The sequence below is a fragment of the Meriones unguiculatus genome, chromosome 14 (assembly GCF_030254825.1).
Source record: "Meriones unguiculatus strain TT.TT164.6M chromosome 14, Bangor_MerUng_6.1, whole genome shotgun sequence".
Lineage (NCBI taxonomy): Eukaryota > Metazoa > Chordata > Mammalia > Rodentia > Muridae > Meriones > Meriones unguiculatus.
The window spans coordinates 64057599-64070895 of record NC_083361.1 but is presented as its reverse complement, the minus strand read 5'-3'; the positions used below and the strand labels follow the sequence as shown (position 1 = coordinate 64070895).

General features: G+C 37.5%; 1 protein-coding gene across 8 annotated transcripts in view; it reads right to left on the bottom strand.

The window, feature by feature from the left end:
- The window catches only part of Akap13 (A-kinase anchoring protein 13), a 277674-nt gene that overhangs the window by 50791 nt on the left and 213586 nt on the right, over window positions 1–13297 (bottom strand). For all 8 annotated transcript variants that reach the window (XM_060367369.1, XM_060367370.1, XM_060367371.1 and 5 more), the window contains 2 exons: window positions 8545–8587; window positions 6406–6538 (listed from right to left, as the gene is read on the bottom strand). In XM_060367369.1, the coding sequence (XP_060223352.1) occupies window positions 6406–6538; window positions 8545–8587 (176 nt within the window). The remainder of the gene's footprint in view (window positions 1–6405; window positions 6539–8544; window positions 8588–13297) is intronic.

The window sequence follows — 13297 nt, the reverse complement described above, 5'->3', positions numbered from 1 at the left end:
CTGGGTAGAGACTGCAGCAGGAAGCTCTTTCCTCAGTAAGGTATAGCGTAGTCCACATAGAAAACACTGAATTTAGGATTCGTTTAGAAAGGGGGCAGAAGGACCATGTTATCAACTCTGGGATCAGCATGATGGAGAAATACAGTGTCATGTAGTTTAAAAAGTTTTGTGAGGTTCCTCTCTAACTTTTACATGCCACATGTATGTCCCTGAATAACAATGACATTTTCTTCCTTCCTCTAATCAAAACTGTTAAATAACCTCACATATAGTTTTTACTAATTAGAACTCAGTAGGTCACCAGATATTAATTTTGGTTCAGTGTTCAAATGGTGACAGAGAGGTCACTGAGGAGTGCAGAAAACTGCAAAGACATTAAGAATAAAGTCAGTTCTAAGTTTTACTAATGGTGGGAACATGGGCAAATTATTTCTCTCAGCCTCAGTAACCTCATTTGCAAAGTGGGAAAGGTGCCCATTTATAGTTTTGTTTTTAATAAGAAGGGGTAAAACATGCAAAGCCTAGCACATATTAAGTATAATATTTAATATATTACAGGAACTATTTATACCTTACTGAAAATGAGTGTCATCAGCTTAATTACTCTCCTAACTCAACATAAAACCACAATCTTTTGTAGTGAAGGAAAGGCAATTTTGACGTGAGGAAGGAGGAGATAATAACCCAGGAGCAGCAGCAAGTATACTAGTACAAAGCACAGAAAACACGAGGTATAGAAAAGACAAGAAGGCCTTGGCAGTAACCTTTCCCAAACCACCTTCTTTGCTGTAGTGCACTCTTTCCCTCTCAAAAGGAACCGGGGAACTGGGGACCGGGGTAGGGAAATCCCAAGCATTAGTTACTCACTCCTCTGCCCCAAAGCCCAGTGAAACAGGAAGAGCAGGCTTTGTCTCTGGCTGGAAGCGCAAGGCTTCCAAAGATCTGTAGTCTTTGATTTCCACTGTGAGGCATCCCTTCTTGCATGGTTGCCCTTCAACCCTAAGATCTGACAGTTACCTCATGTTTGTTACAGGAAAAGCCACTATACTAGGTGTTCAACTGACCAACAAGATTAGTGAAATAATTCCCTTACAAACTAACTAGATCATGAAAAGCTATAAACCACAGAGGCGAATTTTACCTACTGTTTTATACTAGGACTACAATCTAAAAAAAATACCCGAGAAATGAGCTTCTCAGAGTGAGTGACTGTGACACTTACTAAACATATCACTTGTCAATGCCACGTACAGAGATTACCTAGCTAGATTCAGTGGGCAGATGAGCATCACGCTTCCCATTTTATAACAGAGAGGATAAATGAATGACACCTAAAATGATAAAGTTATTATATGCCAGGCATTGAAATAAGTAGTTTATATGTATTTTCTAGGGACAGGGTAATGGATTACAGTTTTAATTATCTCCATTTTATATCTGAGAAGACTGAGGCTTAGAGAGGTCTAACAACACATTTTGGAGCACAGAGCAGCAGCTATTTAAGCTGGAATTGATACACTCCTTGATGACTAGACAAAGGGTTGGCATGTTCCTTTAAGTTGTAATGGGTCACAAAGCAATGATCAGTACCAAATAGGAACTAAAATCTTCTGATTTTTCTAAAGGTCAGAGCCCATCCAATACACGAAATGGGGTATTTGTAAAATCTATGATTCACATGAAATTCTCCCTTAATGGAATACATAGAACAAAGCCCACAAGCCAAACCGATGTATTTTAAAAACTGTAAACAACAGAAAGGAGGAAAACCACTTTTCAAAACAGGAAACTCTTCTGAACATAAATTAGTAACAGCTAAAGTGCACAAAACTCCAGTTACCACACCTTGAGCATAACCAAATAACCCCTTTAACTAATTTGTTCCTGCAGATTTCTCTATGTATAAATTGTTAATGTAAAAATCATTTGATTTTTTTTCTTTTGCTTCAAGGTTAAAAGCATACACAATGGTTTACAAAACAACAAAAACAATACACTTTTCTATGGTAGTTAGGTTATTCTTTGAAGAACTGTAATGTTGTTCAGATGTGAATAATCCATTTTTTCACCCTTTACAGTAATCTAGACTATCTCCTCCAAGGACAAAAACAAAACAATAAACTACATGGCCTCCTCCTGTTATAATCCAGTGCTTTGAAGAAGTCGGGCTCTTACCTGCCCATGTTTTAGTCCTGTGAATCGCACTGTTATGAGAGGAACTTCGGGAAGCCGACCCCATTTTACCGACATGATTTGACCCCCATGCCACGAAATATTTTCTCACAGGAGGCGCTCATGCCGGCAGGACAGACAGCTCAGTAACTCAGAGCTGCCATTAGCAAACCATAAGAGGAAGCTAGACACTGGTTGAGAAAGCGCACAAGGGGAGGGCTGAGGCTGCTTACTTCCTTGAGACAGTCTTAACTATTTAAACGTTGCTTGCAAAGATAACCACCCTAACACAGGAAATGAAAGAAAACTGAAGTAACTCCCAAATACATGTATGGGAAGTATGGCAAGGATCGAGGCCACACACAATACTCTAAGTTAAAAGACACACACATCTATTTTAAAACAAATTCCTAGCAGCATAAAAAAGGAAAGTTGTATAAGAAAAAAATTTTAGCAAAGTTGCCCACAGTAAAATGGTGAGTGGTGTTTTTTTTTTTTGTTTTGTTTTCTTAAATTTAATGTGTCTATATTTAACCATTATGAACATACTTTAACTATGCTGTAGAAAAAGAATCTAACAACATTTAAAATGGATGAGATCACAACAACACTAGGGTGCTATGAAAGTAAGTAATTTTTCATTTTCCTAAACCTATCCTTTCAGAAGTCAGGGTGCACTGGACAATTCTGAAAAACTCATGTGACAAGGTACCTTGAAAAGGATGATGGGTACAGTTCTTTTATATACAAGGCACAGAAACTAAAGTTTACCAGTACATCAGCTGGGAAGAAAGTTAGTTCTTTTTACTCAAATTTTGAGTCGGTCTAGGAATTGGTCTAAAATGTTTCTAATGTCTTCCAGTTGTCCTTGTAAAAATGAGAGCTTAACAGAAGAAGACAATCAGTGGCTTAGCAGTACTATGTATGAAAGTACTTACATACATGTATAATAAACATAATTCAATGAGTAGGAAACAGTACTGCCTCTCAAAGACAGTACGACAAAAGGAGAAACTGCCCATCTTCCTCTTATGCTTCCTGTTTAGGTCTCCCGACTTTCTAAAAAGCATTCAGTATATACATCTGGCAACTTCTGCAAGTTACCGAGGACTCTGAAAAGGTACACATGCAGGATTGGTAACTAAACTCCTTATATAATAACTACATGCATAAAAACTTGGCGCTGCTGGGCAGCACATATTTTCTAGGAGTGTGAAATGTTCACTGTCTAAGGGCTAACCCTGGCTACTCCAAATGTTCAAAGATGGCTGGCAGTCACGGCAGTCACGTGAGAAAAGAAACCCAGGTTTGTAATTGTATTATCATAGATACAGGCAACATGTTTACAGAGAAATTTTCCTAACTGTACTCAGATAAAACTCATACGTATTATTTTAGTATGATATTCATTAAGTGCTTAAATTTTTTCTTTAAAAGAAGGTATGCTTATATTACTAGCTGAACGGAGCAAGATTAGATGGCCTCTCATGGACACATAAGACAAAAACTTGTAACCTAAGCATGTGGTAGTGCTTCAGTGGTTACAGCACCGGCTTAATATGTTCAAGGCCCTCCACTCAGTCCCTAGCACTGAAAGAAAAACCTCCAAACAAATTTTAAAAGGTGAAAGTTCATCGTTTTTATAGAAAAGTTAGTGATATCTACAGTATCATGTCCATGTTTTTTTTTTTTAAACAAAATGGGAAACATTCAATAGTTAGGAAAAAAGAGTAGGTTGATACTTATTTTATCTGTGCTTTAGAGTGGACGCATAACTCTCTCTCATTACCTCTGTCTATACTGACAATGTCACTGTGTTCTGCAGCTGGCCTTGTTTAAAAGTTAGCTAACAACCACTAGAAAGGTGACATGCTAATATGCCTGGCCATTAGGGAACTTGCAAATACCCGGAAAAGGGAACTGTATCACCATCTGCAGAGCTATGAGTTTGCAGTTTTTGGAGTTTTCCATTGCTGGAGACAGCAGAGCCCCCAAAGATCAAATCTTGAAGTCAAGTCTGAAAAAGGAACCAAGCCAATTGCAAAAGAGTGTTGTCATTTTGACTAAGGAGAGGAGCAGAGGCAAGAGGTCAACTGGTTCTTTAATGGTGATGAAAGACCCGAATCTAACACAGATAGCCTTGTTTCCTGTCTCATCTCATCACCTGCCTCTTACCACAGGCTAGAACTATGAGGTTAAAGCTTCTGTAAAGCAAAGGACACCATCATCAAAACAAAACGACTGCCTACAGATTGGGAAAGAATCTTCACCAACCCTTTATCTGACAGAGGGCTAATATCCAGTATATATAAAGAACTAAAGAAGCTGAAAAGCAGCAAACCAAGTAATCCAATTAAAAAATGGGGAACAGAGCTAAACAGAGAACTCTCTGTAGAGGAATATCAAATGGCAGAGAAATACCTAAAGAAATGCTCAACGTCATTAGCCATTATGGAAATGCAAATCAAAATGACCCTGAGATTTCACCTTACACCCATCAGAATGGCCGAGAAGAAAAACTCAAGTGACAACACATGCTGGAGAGGTTGTGGAGAAAGGGCAACCCTCCTCCATTGCTGGTAGGAATGCAAACTCGTACAACCACTCTGGAGAGCAATCTGGCGCTTTCTCAGACAACTAGGAATAGCGCTTCCTCAAGATCCAGCCATATCACTCCTAGGCATATATCCAAAAGGGGCTCAAGTACACAATAAGGACATTTGCTCAACCATGTTTGTAGCAGCTTTATTTGTAATAGACAGAAGCTGGAAACAGCCCAGATGCCCCTCAACTGAAGAATGGATGCAGAAATTGTGGTACATCTACACAATGGAGTATTACTCTGCAATGAAAAATAAGGAAATCATGAAATTTGCAGGTAAATGGTGGGACCTGGAAAGGATCATCCTGAGTGAGCTGTCCCAAAAGCAGAAAGACACACACGGTATATACGCACTCATATAGACATATAACATAGGATAAACCTACTAAAACCTGTACATCTAAAGAAACTAATCAAAAGAGAGGACCCTGACTAAAATGCTCAATCCTCATCCTGAAAGGCAAAGAGGATGGACATCAAAAGAAGAAGAAAACAGGAAACAACCTAGGAACCTGCCACAGAGGGCCTCTGAAAGGCTCTACCCTGCAGACTATCAAAGCAGACGCTGAGACTTATGGCCAACTATTGGGCAACGTGCAGGGAATCTTATGTAAGAAGTGGAAAATAGTAAGATCTGGAGAGGACAGGAACCCCATAAGGAGAGCAACAGAACCAGAAAATATGAACACAGGGGTCTTCCCAGAGACTCATACTCCAACCAAGTACCTGGTATGGAGATAACCTAGAACCCCTGCAACAGATGTAGTCCATGGCATCTTAGTGTCCAAGTGGGTTACATAGTAATGGGAAGAGGGACTGCCTCTGACATAATATGATTGGTCTGTTCTTTGATCACCTCCCCCTGAGGGGAGAGCAGCCTTACCAGGCTACAGATGACGACAATGCAGTCATTCCTGATATGATCTGATAGACTAAGATCAGAAGGAAGGAGAGGAGGACCTCCCCTATCAGTGGACTTGGGGAGGGGCATGTGTGAAGAAGGAGGAGGGAGGATGGGACTGGGAGGGGAGGAGGGAGGGCCTTTTGGGGGGATACAAAGTGAATAAATTGTAATTAATAAAAATAAATAAATTTAAAAAAAAACCCCAAAAAAGTATTAAAGAAACAGGAAAAAGAAACAACCTAATAAAGAGGATACACAACAAATCCTCTACATCTAAGTAAGACTTTATATAAGTATGAGTGTTTGTGTATAAGTGTGTGTGTATATATATATACACACACCTTTTTATCTTAGCATAAAATCTTCCTATTGGATTTTAACACTGATTTAATAATTTATGTATTGTAGCTCTGTGTAAAGGGTGAGGCTAGAGAGACTGGGGTTCGAACCTCTTCTCCACATTAAGCAGGCATCCCCCAAGGAAGGGAAAGAAGACCCATACCAGCAGGGTTTTTGAAAGGATACAGTAAGTTGATGCATGGGCAACTTCTGGCATGTAGAACAGTGACAGCACTTCTGGCCACTGCTTGTATCGCTGCTATTTTTCTTCAGACACCAGATTGCTCCAGAGTAGCTCTGAAGTTATTCCCATTGAAACCCAGTCACTCCCTATGCAGGTGGTGACTGACTGAGGTGGTCATACAGAGAACGCCCAAAAGATACTTACTTTGCTCTTCTTGCTACTGGACATTTTATTCCTGATGTAGCTGAAGGTGCGGCTGACCTTCGTCCCACTCTTCACTTCAAAATCCTTTTTTGAGGGGCTGGGTGGCAGGAAATTGTAGTTTTCTTCCGTTATACTGAATGAAAACAAAAAGATAACTTTTTTTTTTTTTTTCCAGGACTAGAAAAGTTAAATGGTGAGCTGAGAAAGCAGGAGGCAGTGGTTACTGAATGTCCGCATACACTTTGAAATCAAATCTGGAACTAAATATAAAAATAGCATTGGGTATACCAACTTCTTTGCTTGAAAGGACATCCACAGACCCACTGGGATGGCAGGGTACATGCTGAGAAAGCTGGCAAAACAGAATCTTAGGACAAGGATAAACCCATTAACAGCAGAGGATATAAATCTTTTCTGATCTTATTGACAAACTATGGCCATCCAGAAATCTATATACAACTTTGGGGTGAAGAATAAGTACATTTCAGGCAAAATGTAGACAGATTCATTCCAGAGATACTGATCTACTTGTTCAAGAAATATGCATAAAATTTAAGTTCATCTAATATGGATGTATTTTGATTTTAGGAAATTTATAATAGTGGATTTTCTTAAAGTGTACTGACATAAATAAATAAATAAAATATTATAAAGGACAAAGAACTCATCAAGGTATTTGCTTGGGTATTTTACACCAGCCATTTTAGAATGCATTTGTAAGCAGAGCCATAAAAGGACTCTTTCAACAGCCTCCTTTATAAATGTGATGGCTATAAAACAAAGAAGTCCATTTTTAAGAGTAATGGCATAAAAACCACTGCTTTAGAGAAGGATAAATATATGAAAGCAGCATAAAGAGAAACACTTACTGGAAAGGCTCTAGACCACAATCATACCTGAAATTGAGGGCAACTTAAAACAATCAGAAATCCAATGACACTAAATTGTTGGGGTGATCTTTTTGTTCACTGTGTTAAGACTGTCTTTGATATGCAGTTGTTAATTCTGTACCACCAAAGAGCTGAGTACTGTCAGGACTTTGATTTTGTTATTGCTCAGCACCTGCATCATATTTTGTAAACATACACTTCCCTCACCTTTAGATTGGTTTAATAAAGAGCGGAATGGTCTATAGTAAAGGCAAAGGCAGGAAAGGAAGGTGGGACTTCCGTCAGAGATAGGAGCTCTGGGAAGGAATCTGAGGAACAGTTGCCAGGACTGAGGAAAGGTAACAAGCCACACGGCAGAACATAGATTAACATAAAGGTGTTAATTTAAGTTAAGAGCTAGTTGGGAACAAGCCAAAGCAAAGGCCAAGCTTTTATAATTAATAAAAAGTCTCGGTGTCATTATTTGGGAGCTGATGCTCCAAAGAAAGTCCTGTTATACTAAATCACAATGTTTAATTGCATAAACACGAACAGATTCATAAATGATGAGTCAAAGTGGATTTTGTGTATGCTGTCAAGTAAAAAAATATCCATTCAATTTGGAATGAAGCTCAATGATGGAACACTTACCTAGTATGCACAAATGCCTGGGTTGTTCCCCAGTACAAGGAAAGAAAAGAGATGGGGAGGAAGGAAAAGAAAACCTCAATTCTACATGGGCAGAGGTAAATAGTACACACAGCTTTTCTTTTTGGAATGGGGATGGAACTCAGAGCCTCATGAATCTTAAGCATGACCACTGAACTATGCCACCTACCCTCAGCTTTAAAGGCTTAAATGGCTAAGAAGATAAAAGTTTACCTATACAGGATAACACAGGTGTGTCCATACATAGAAGCACACACTATGAAACAAAGTATTAAGTTTATCCAAAAATTAAAAATCTCTATAAGCCAAATATATAAATGTATGTTAAAAATAAGTATGTTTTATGTGAATAAAAGCAAATAATCATTTTTATCATAAAGAAAATACAAAGAATAAGAGTGTAAAGTGACTAAGTGTATTTTAAAAGAAAAATAAAGCCTTCATCATAAAACAGTTTCTAATTATTTCAAACGTGCCATTCAAGAAAGTCAGAACCTGGGTGAGCTCAAGAACTTAGAATATTTAATTACACATGGTAAGATCACTTGTATTGTCTTCATTTCATTTTGGCAAAAGGACCTAGAAACTAAATGCATCGTACCTCTCAGTCAAGTTAGCACTGGTACTGTGGAAGTGCCGTGAATCTAGAAAACAAAAATCGTAGAGGTAAAGTTAGCACACAAAGATCTAGTCCTGATGATAGATGTTATGACCTACAAGTTCATAGGTAAAAAACTCAGTGCATGGCGACTCTTTAGAAAGTTTAGAAGGAGGAGAAATTAAACTGGAAACCTTTAAATTAGAGAGGAAAAAAGGAAGCAAAAGGAAGTAAATTTTTCATGAAGAAAGTAAACTTAATCCAGGATCTGAGTAACTGAAAACATTAGTTTTTATGCTTAGGGACAGGTGAAATATATTTACGTTCTGTTTTTAATAAATGCTTAGTTCCATGGGCCATTTTCCTGACAGTATGAAAGAGGTAATTTCTATCCGAATATTATCTGATATATATCAGTAAAATATTATCTGATAGTCTCCTGAGAATTCCTGGAAATGGATTCGTGAATAAGAAGGCGATAAGAGCTGGCTAAAAAGTCCACGCTCTACCTCTAGTACGGGAAAAACTTCTCCAGATCAGTTCCTCAACTGTGCAATGAGGGGAGCAAATTGTTAGGTCTTTTTCAAGTGGTCAGTGATGAAGTGAACGGGCAGATACATCCTTCCTCCTCCCCGTAAGAAATGGAACCATGCTACTACAATTCCAAGGATAAGTGGGGTAGCAGAAGAATAAGTAGAAATATAATTATTTCTCTATGAGACATAGTAACAAATGAAAAGTAAACATAGTAAATAAAAAGATAAATGAAAACGAAATACTATTAAAACAAAGATTTGAACTACTACTGAAAATTTTGAATTGTGCAAAGCCTTCAAGCAAAACGTGAATGGCTTCCATTTTTTAATGTGATTGTTTATAGTTGATATCTAACTCATATATAACTAACTACTGTTACCATATAGAGAAAACACACACACACACACACACACACACACACACACACACACCACACACACACTTTATTCTTTGAGGTCAGTTTTGAGAGCCTCTGAAGTAATAATTCATAATAATGAGTAAAAGCTGAATTTCAGAGAGATTTGAAGATGTTCCACAATGACATTACTGCCATTCAAAAGCCTTTAACCTCAAATCTACACTATATTTTAAATATAAAATTGTAATTGTTATTAAACAGTAAAGCAATTCTTCAGAACTTGTTTCCCTGTGCCCAGAGACTTGGGGTTCCTCCAACACTTTTACCATGTTTGGCAACAACAGCTCGGTAAGTAAGAAGTATCTGCCTCCCAGTTCTGCAGAATCTAGTTGTGAAACTATAAGCATTTTGATACTCTAGTTAGCTTTAAACAAGAGACTGGATTAGATTAAACAGTGGCTTTACAACTTTTCCCATTCAGGAGCCTTCAATGATATAGGCACTCAATTCTCCTAAAACTTGCAGGATTGCACTGCACATTTAAGCAACTCATTAAGTTATCACTCTAGTAAACTATACAAAATAAAAGTAAAATTCTATTGCAGAAAAATACCCCCCCCCAAAAAAAAACTTGGATACAAGAAACAACTACTGGTTATCTGTGGAAAATATGAAAACTAAACACATATGTGATTAGGTACCAAGAGAATCTGTGGCAGCAATTCTAAGAGTTCTCAATGTTTTTATTGCTGAAAAGAATTTATTTCAGTTACTATGTTATCTTACATGTGGTTCTGGGGGCGAAAAACAGATTAATTTACCACTGCTACCAAAATTAGTGCCTCTGAAATTCCTGAAGTATAGAGACTTCAAGAGTATGAGATAACATGGGTCATCTCCATGACAAAATTACAAACAGAAGAAAATAAACTTGTCATTAACTCGTCAACTATTTTTACAGATAAATAACCTTTCAACCAGATTTTTATTTTAAGACAAAAAATAACATGCAGGCCTATTCTATACACCTAGGAGTTTTGAGCTGCAACCACTGAGCAGACATACAACAAAATGCAACAAGAATCTCGTGGAGCATAGATGGTCTTACATGTTATTATAGCTTCTTAATTATTTATTTGGGAAGTACAGCCTATCAAATACTGGCTTGGGACTTCAAAATGTGTTAGTATTTTAAAGCTGCTTAACCAAGCTTTTTAATGTATTTGACTATTCCCTCCTCATTGATCTCACTGACATTTTTGGACTGAAAACGGTTGAGAAATGTTGCACACTGGACTCAAAATACTCTTGCTTCTGTATTTTTAAGATTCTAGGGAGGCCAATAATGTTCTGGGATTACAATCTGTTCCTAGTGATAAGGAAGTTTTACTGAGGTTTTGGTTTCTTAGCATAACCTACCTATTTCCTATAATACTACCAATACTTTGAATCAAAGAGATTTGAGAACGGAACACTCAAAATTTAAACCAATTTTTGCAACTTTCTGCCTCCTTCAAGGGATAAAATTTAAGCATCTTATTGTTTCTTTGTCAAGCATCTTTTAATAAGTGAAGAGTCTAACAAATACCAATGAGGCTACCATTTAAAACTACACAATATCTCAATGCCAAAGACGCCTTCTTTTAAAAGGCAATGAGAAATGGTAGCCACAATAATTTTTGTACATTGCTGTTACTTCAGGTCAGCAAGTAGAAGAACAATGATATGAACATAAGTATTAGACACTCATAATATTAGTTCTGACAACAAATCATTACTTCATAATAGAAAGTTTTCCCATAAAAATGTAAGTCCCAGAATATCTTAGAAGTCCTCTAAAATTGAAGTCAATAATAAAAGAAGTCTCAGCTACACTGCAAGTTTACTAAAACTGATTTCTCAAAACATTTCATACCAGTGTTACTAAGAACTTACTAATTTGATCATGTAACTCACTGAGAGGAGTACAGCGTAAGATAGAGTTTAGAAAAACAAAACTGAGAGAAAAATACATAACTCTTATTTTTTCTAATCTATGGGATCTAATCTCATAGTTTTTCTTTTTTTCAATTATAGAAAAAGATTGGAAGAGAAACTTACACTGATAGATATAGCTGACCTATCTGTCCCAGAAGACAGAAAAAAAAAAAAAAAGATAACGGAAATTAAAATAGAAGCTGTCAAACAAAAAGTCTTGTAAAACTTACACTCAGTATTAGAAAGGGCAGAAGTGGGATGTGAATACAGCCCTCACGCCTGAGGTGTGTTTGGGAAAGACTCTGTACTGGCATTGGGGGCCACTGAAACAATCAGTATTAGTAGATAACAAGAGCAAAACACTGGTCTAATCAAGACCAATTTGCAATGGCATGTACTCAAGGGCCTAATAGAAAATAGCATATAAGGAATATACAAGATAGCACACAAAGGGATAAAAGCTCTCAGACAATTCAGTTTAGTAACAAGCCTATAGCATTTTTGTTTTGTTTTGCTTCTTGTGTTTTGTTTTTCGGGGCAAGGTTTCTCTGTGTAGCTCTTGCTGTCCTGCCTGAAACTCTCTTTGTAGACCAGGCTGGCCTTGAACTCAGAGAGATCTGCCTGCCTCTGCCGCTGAGATTAAAGGCATGGGCATTAAAGCCTACAGCATTTTTAAAGTTAGCCAGACTTTGAAGAACAGCCACTAGACACCAAATCAGCTTACTTACTATGCAACTCATCCTCCTCATCACTGGAATAAGAAGAGCCAAAAGAAAAGAGAGTTTTAGATTTAAGGAGGAGAGGAGAAAGCTGACAGAAAAGGAGATCCATCTTGTTGGCTTCATGTGCTGCTGTGCTGAGAAGTAGGTTAACAGAAAGACATTAGAGCATGCAGAACATTAAAGCCAGGACAAAGAAAAAGGTACCTCCAACCTAGGTGGAAACAGAATAATGTCAATAGCCTTTGGGATCCCAGGAAAGTTTATCAAAATTAACTATTTGCTATTTACTTACTTACGTATGTATGTATGTATTTACTTATTTATATTTTTCAAGATAGGGCTTCTCTCTGTGTAGCCCTGGCTGTTCTGGACTCACTTTACAGACCAGGCTGGCCTCAAATTCACAGTGCTGCAATGAAGGGCGTGTGCCACCACTGTCCACCTAACAATGTATTTCTTTACATATTCATTTATGAGCATGAAAAGTTGTAATATAATTTAACAAATCACCTAAAAAATATGTCCTTGTTAGATTCGAAGACATGTTGCTCAGGGTTAAGTGTTTATTGCTCTTCACACTCATCCCAAATTTCCTACCTCCTACTTCTTCATAATGTATGCAGATAATATACTGGGTCTCTTTCTATAATCTTTAAGGCAGAGCTATTATTCTTTGAGGATCAGACTCATTCATTTCCTCGCTCACCTGTGTGTATGTGGATAGTCCTCAGGCAGCAGAAACCCAACAAACACAGAATGGAACACATCTTTTGGGAACTAAATCAAATCAGAAAAAAATGCCCTGTACCTAATGTGAAAGCTACATCAGCCTCATCAGATCACAAGGATGAGCTCCTGCCAACGTAGTGAAATATTACTTTTACTTTGTCTGTGTGAAATAAAGAATATTCTTTCCAATAATTTGGGGTTCTTTCTCAACATGATAGAAAATGTTCTTGTTTCTAAAACTGCTTGAATCACAGTCAGAGAAAAAGACTGGCACTATTTTGGGTCACTGAGAACTACAGGATTCTGTGCTCATTATACAACAGGAAGTACACTGATGACTTTAATTCCCATTGAAGCCACAGCACATTATCCTTACTTAACAGTTGAAGTGACTGAGGGTGGCAAAGGTTTAACAGTCATTCAGTCATTCTAT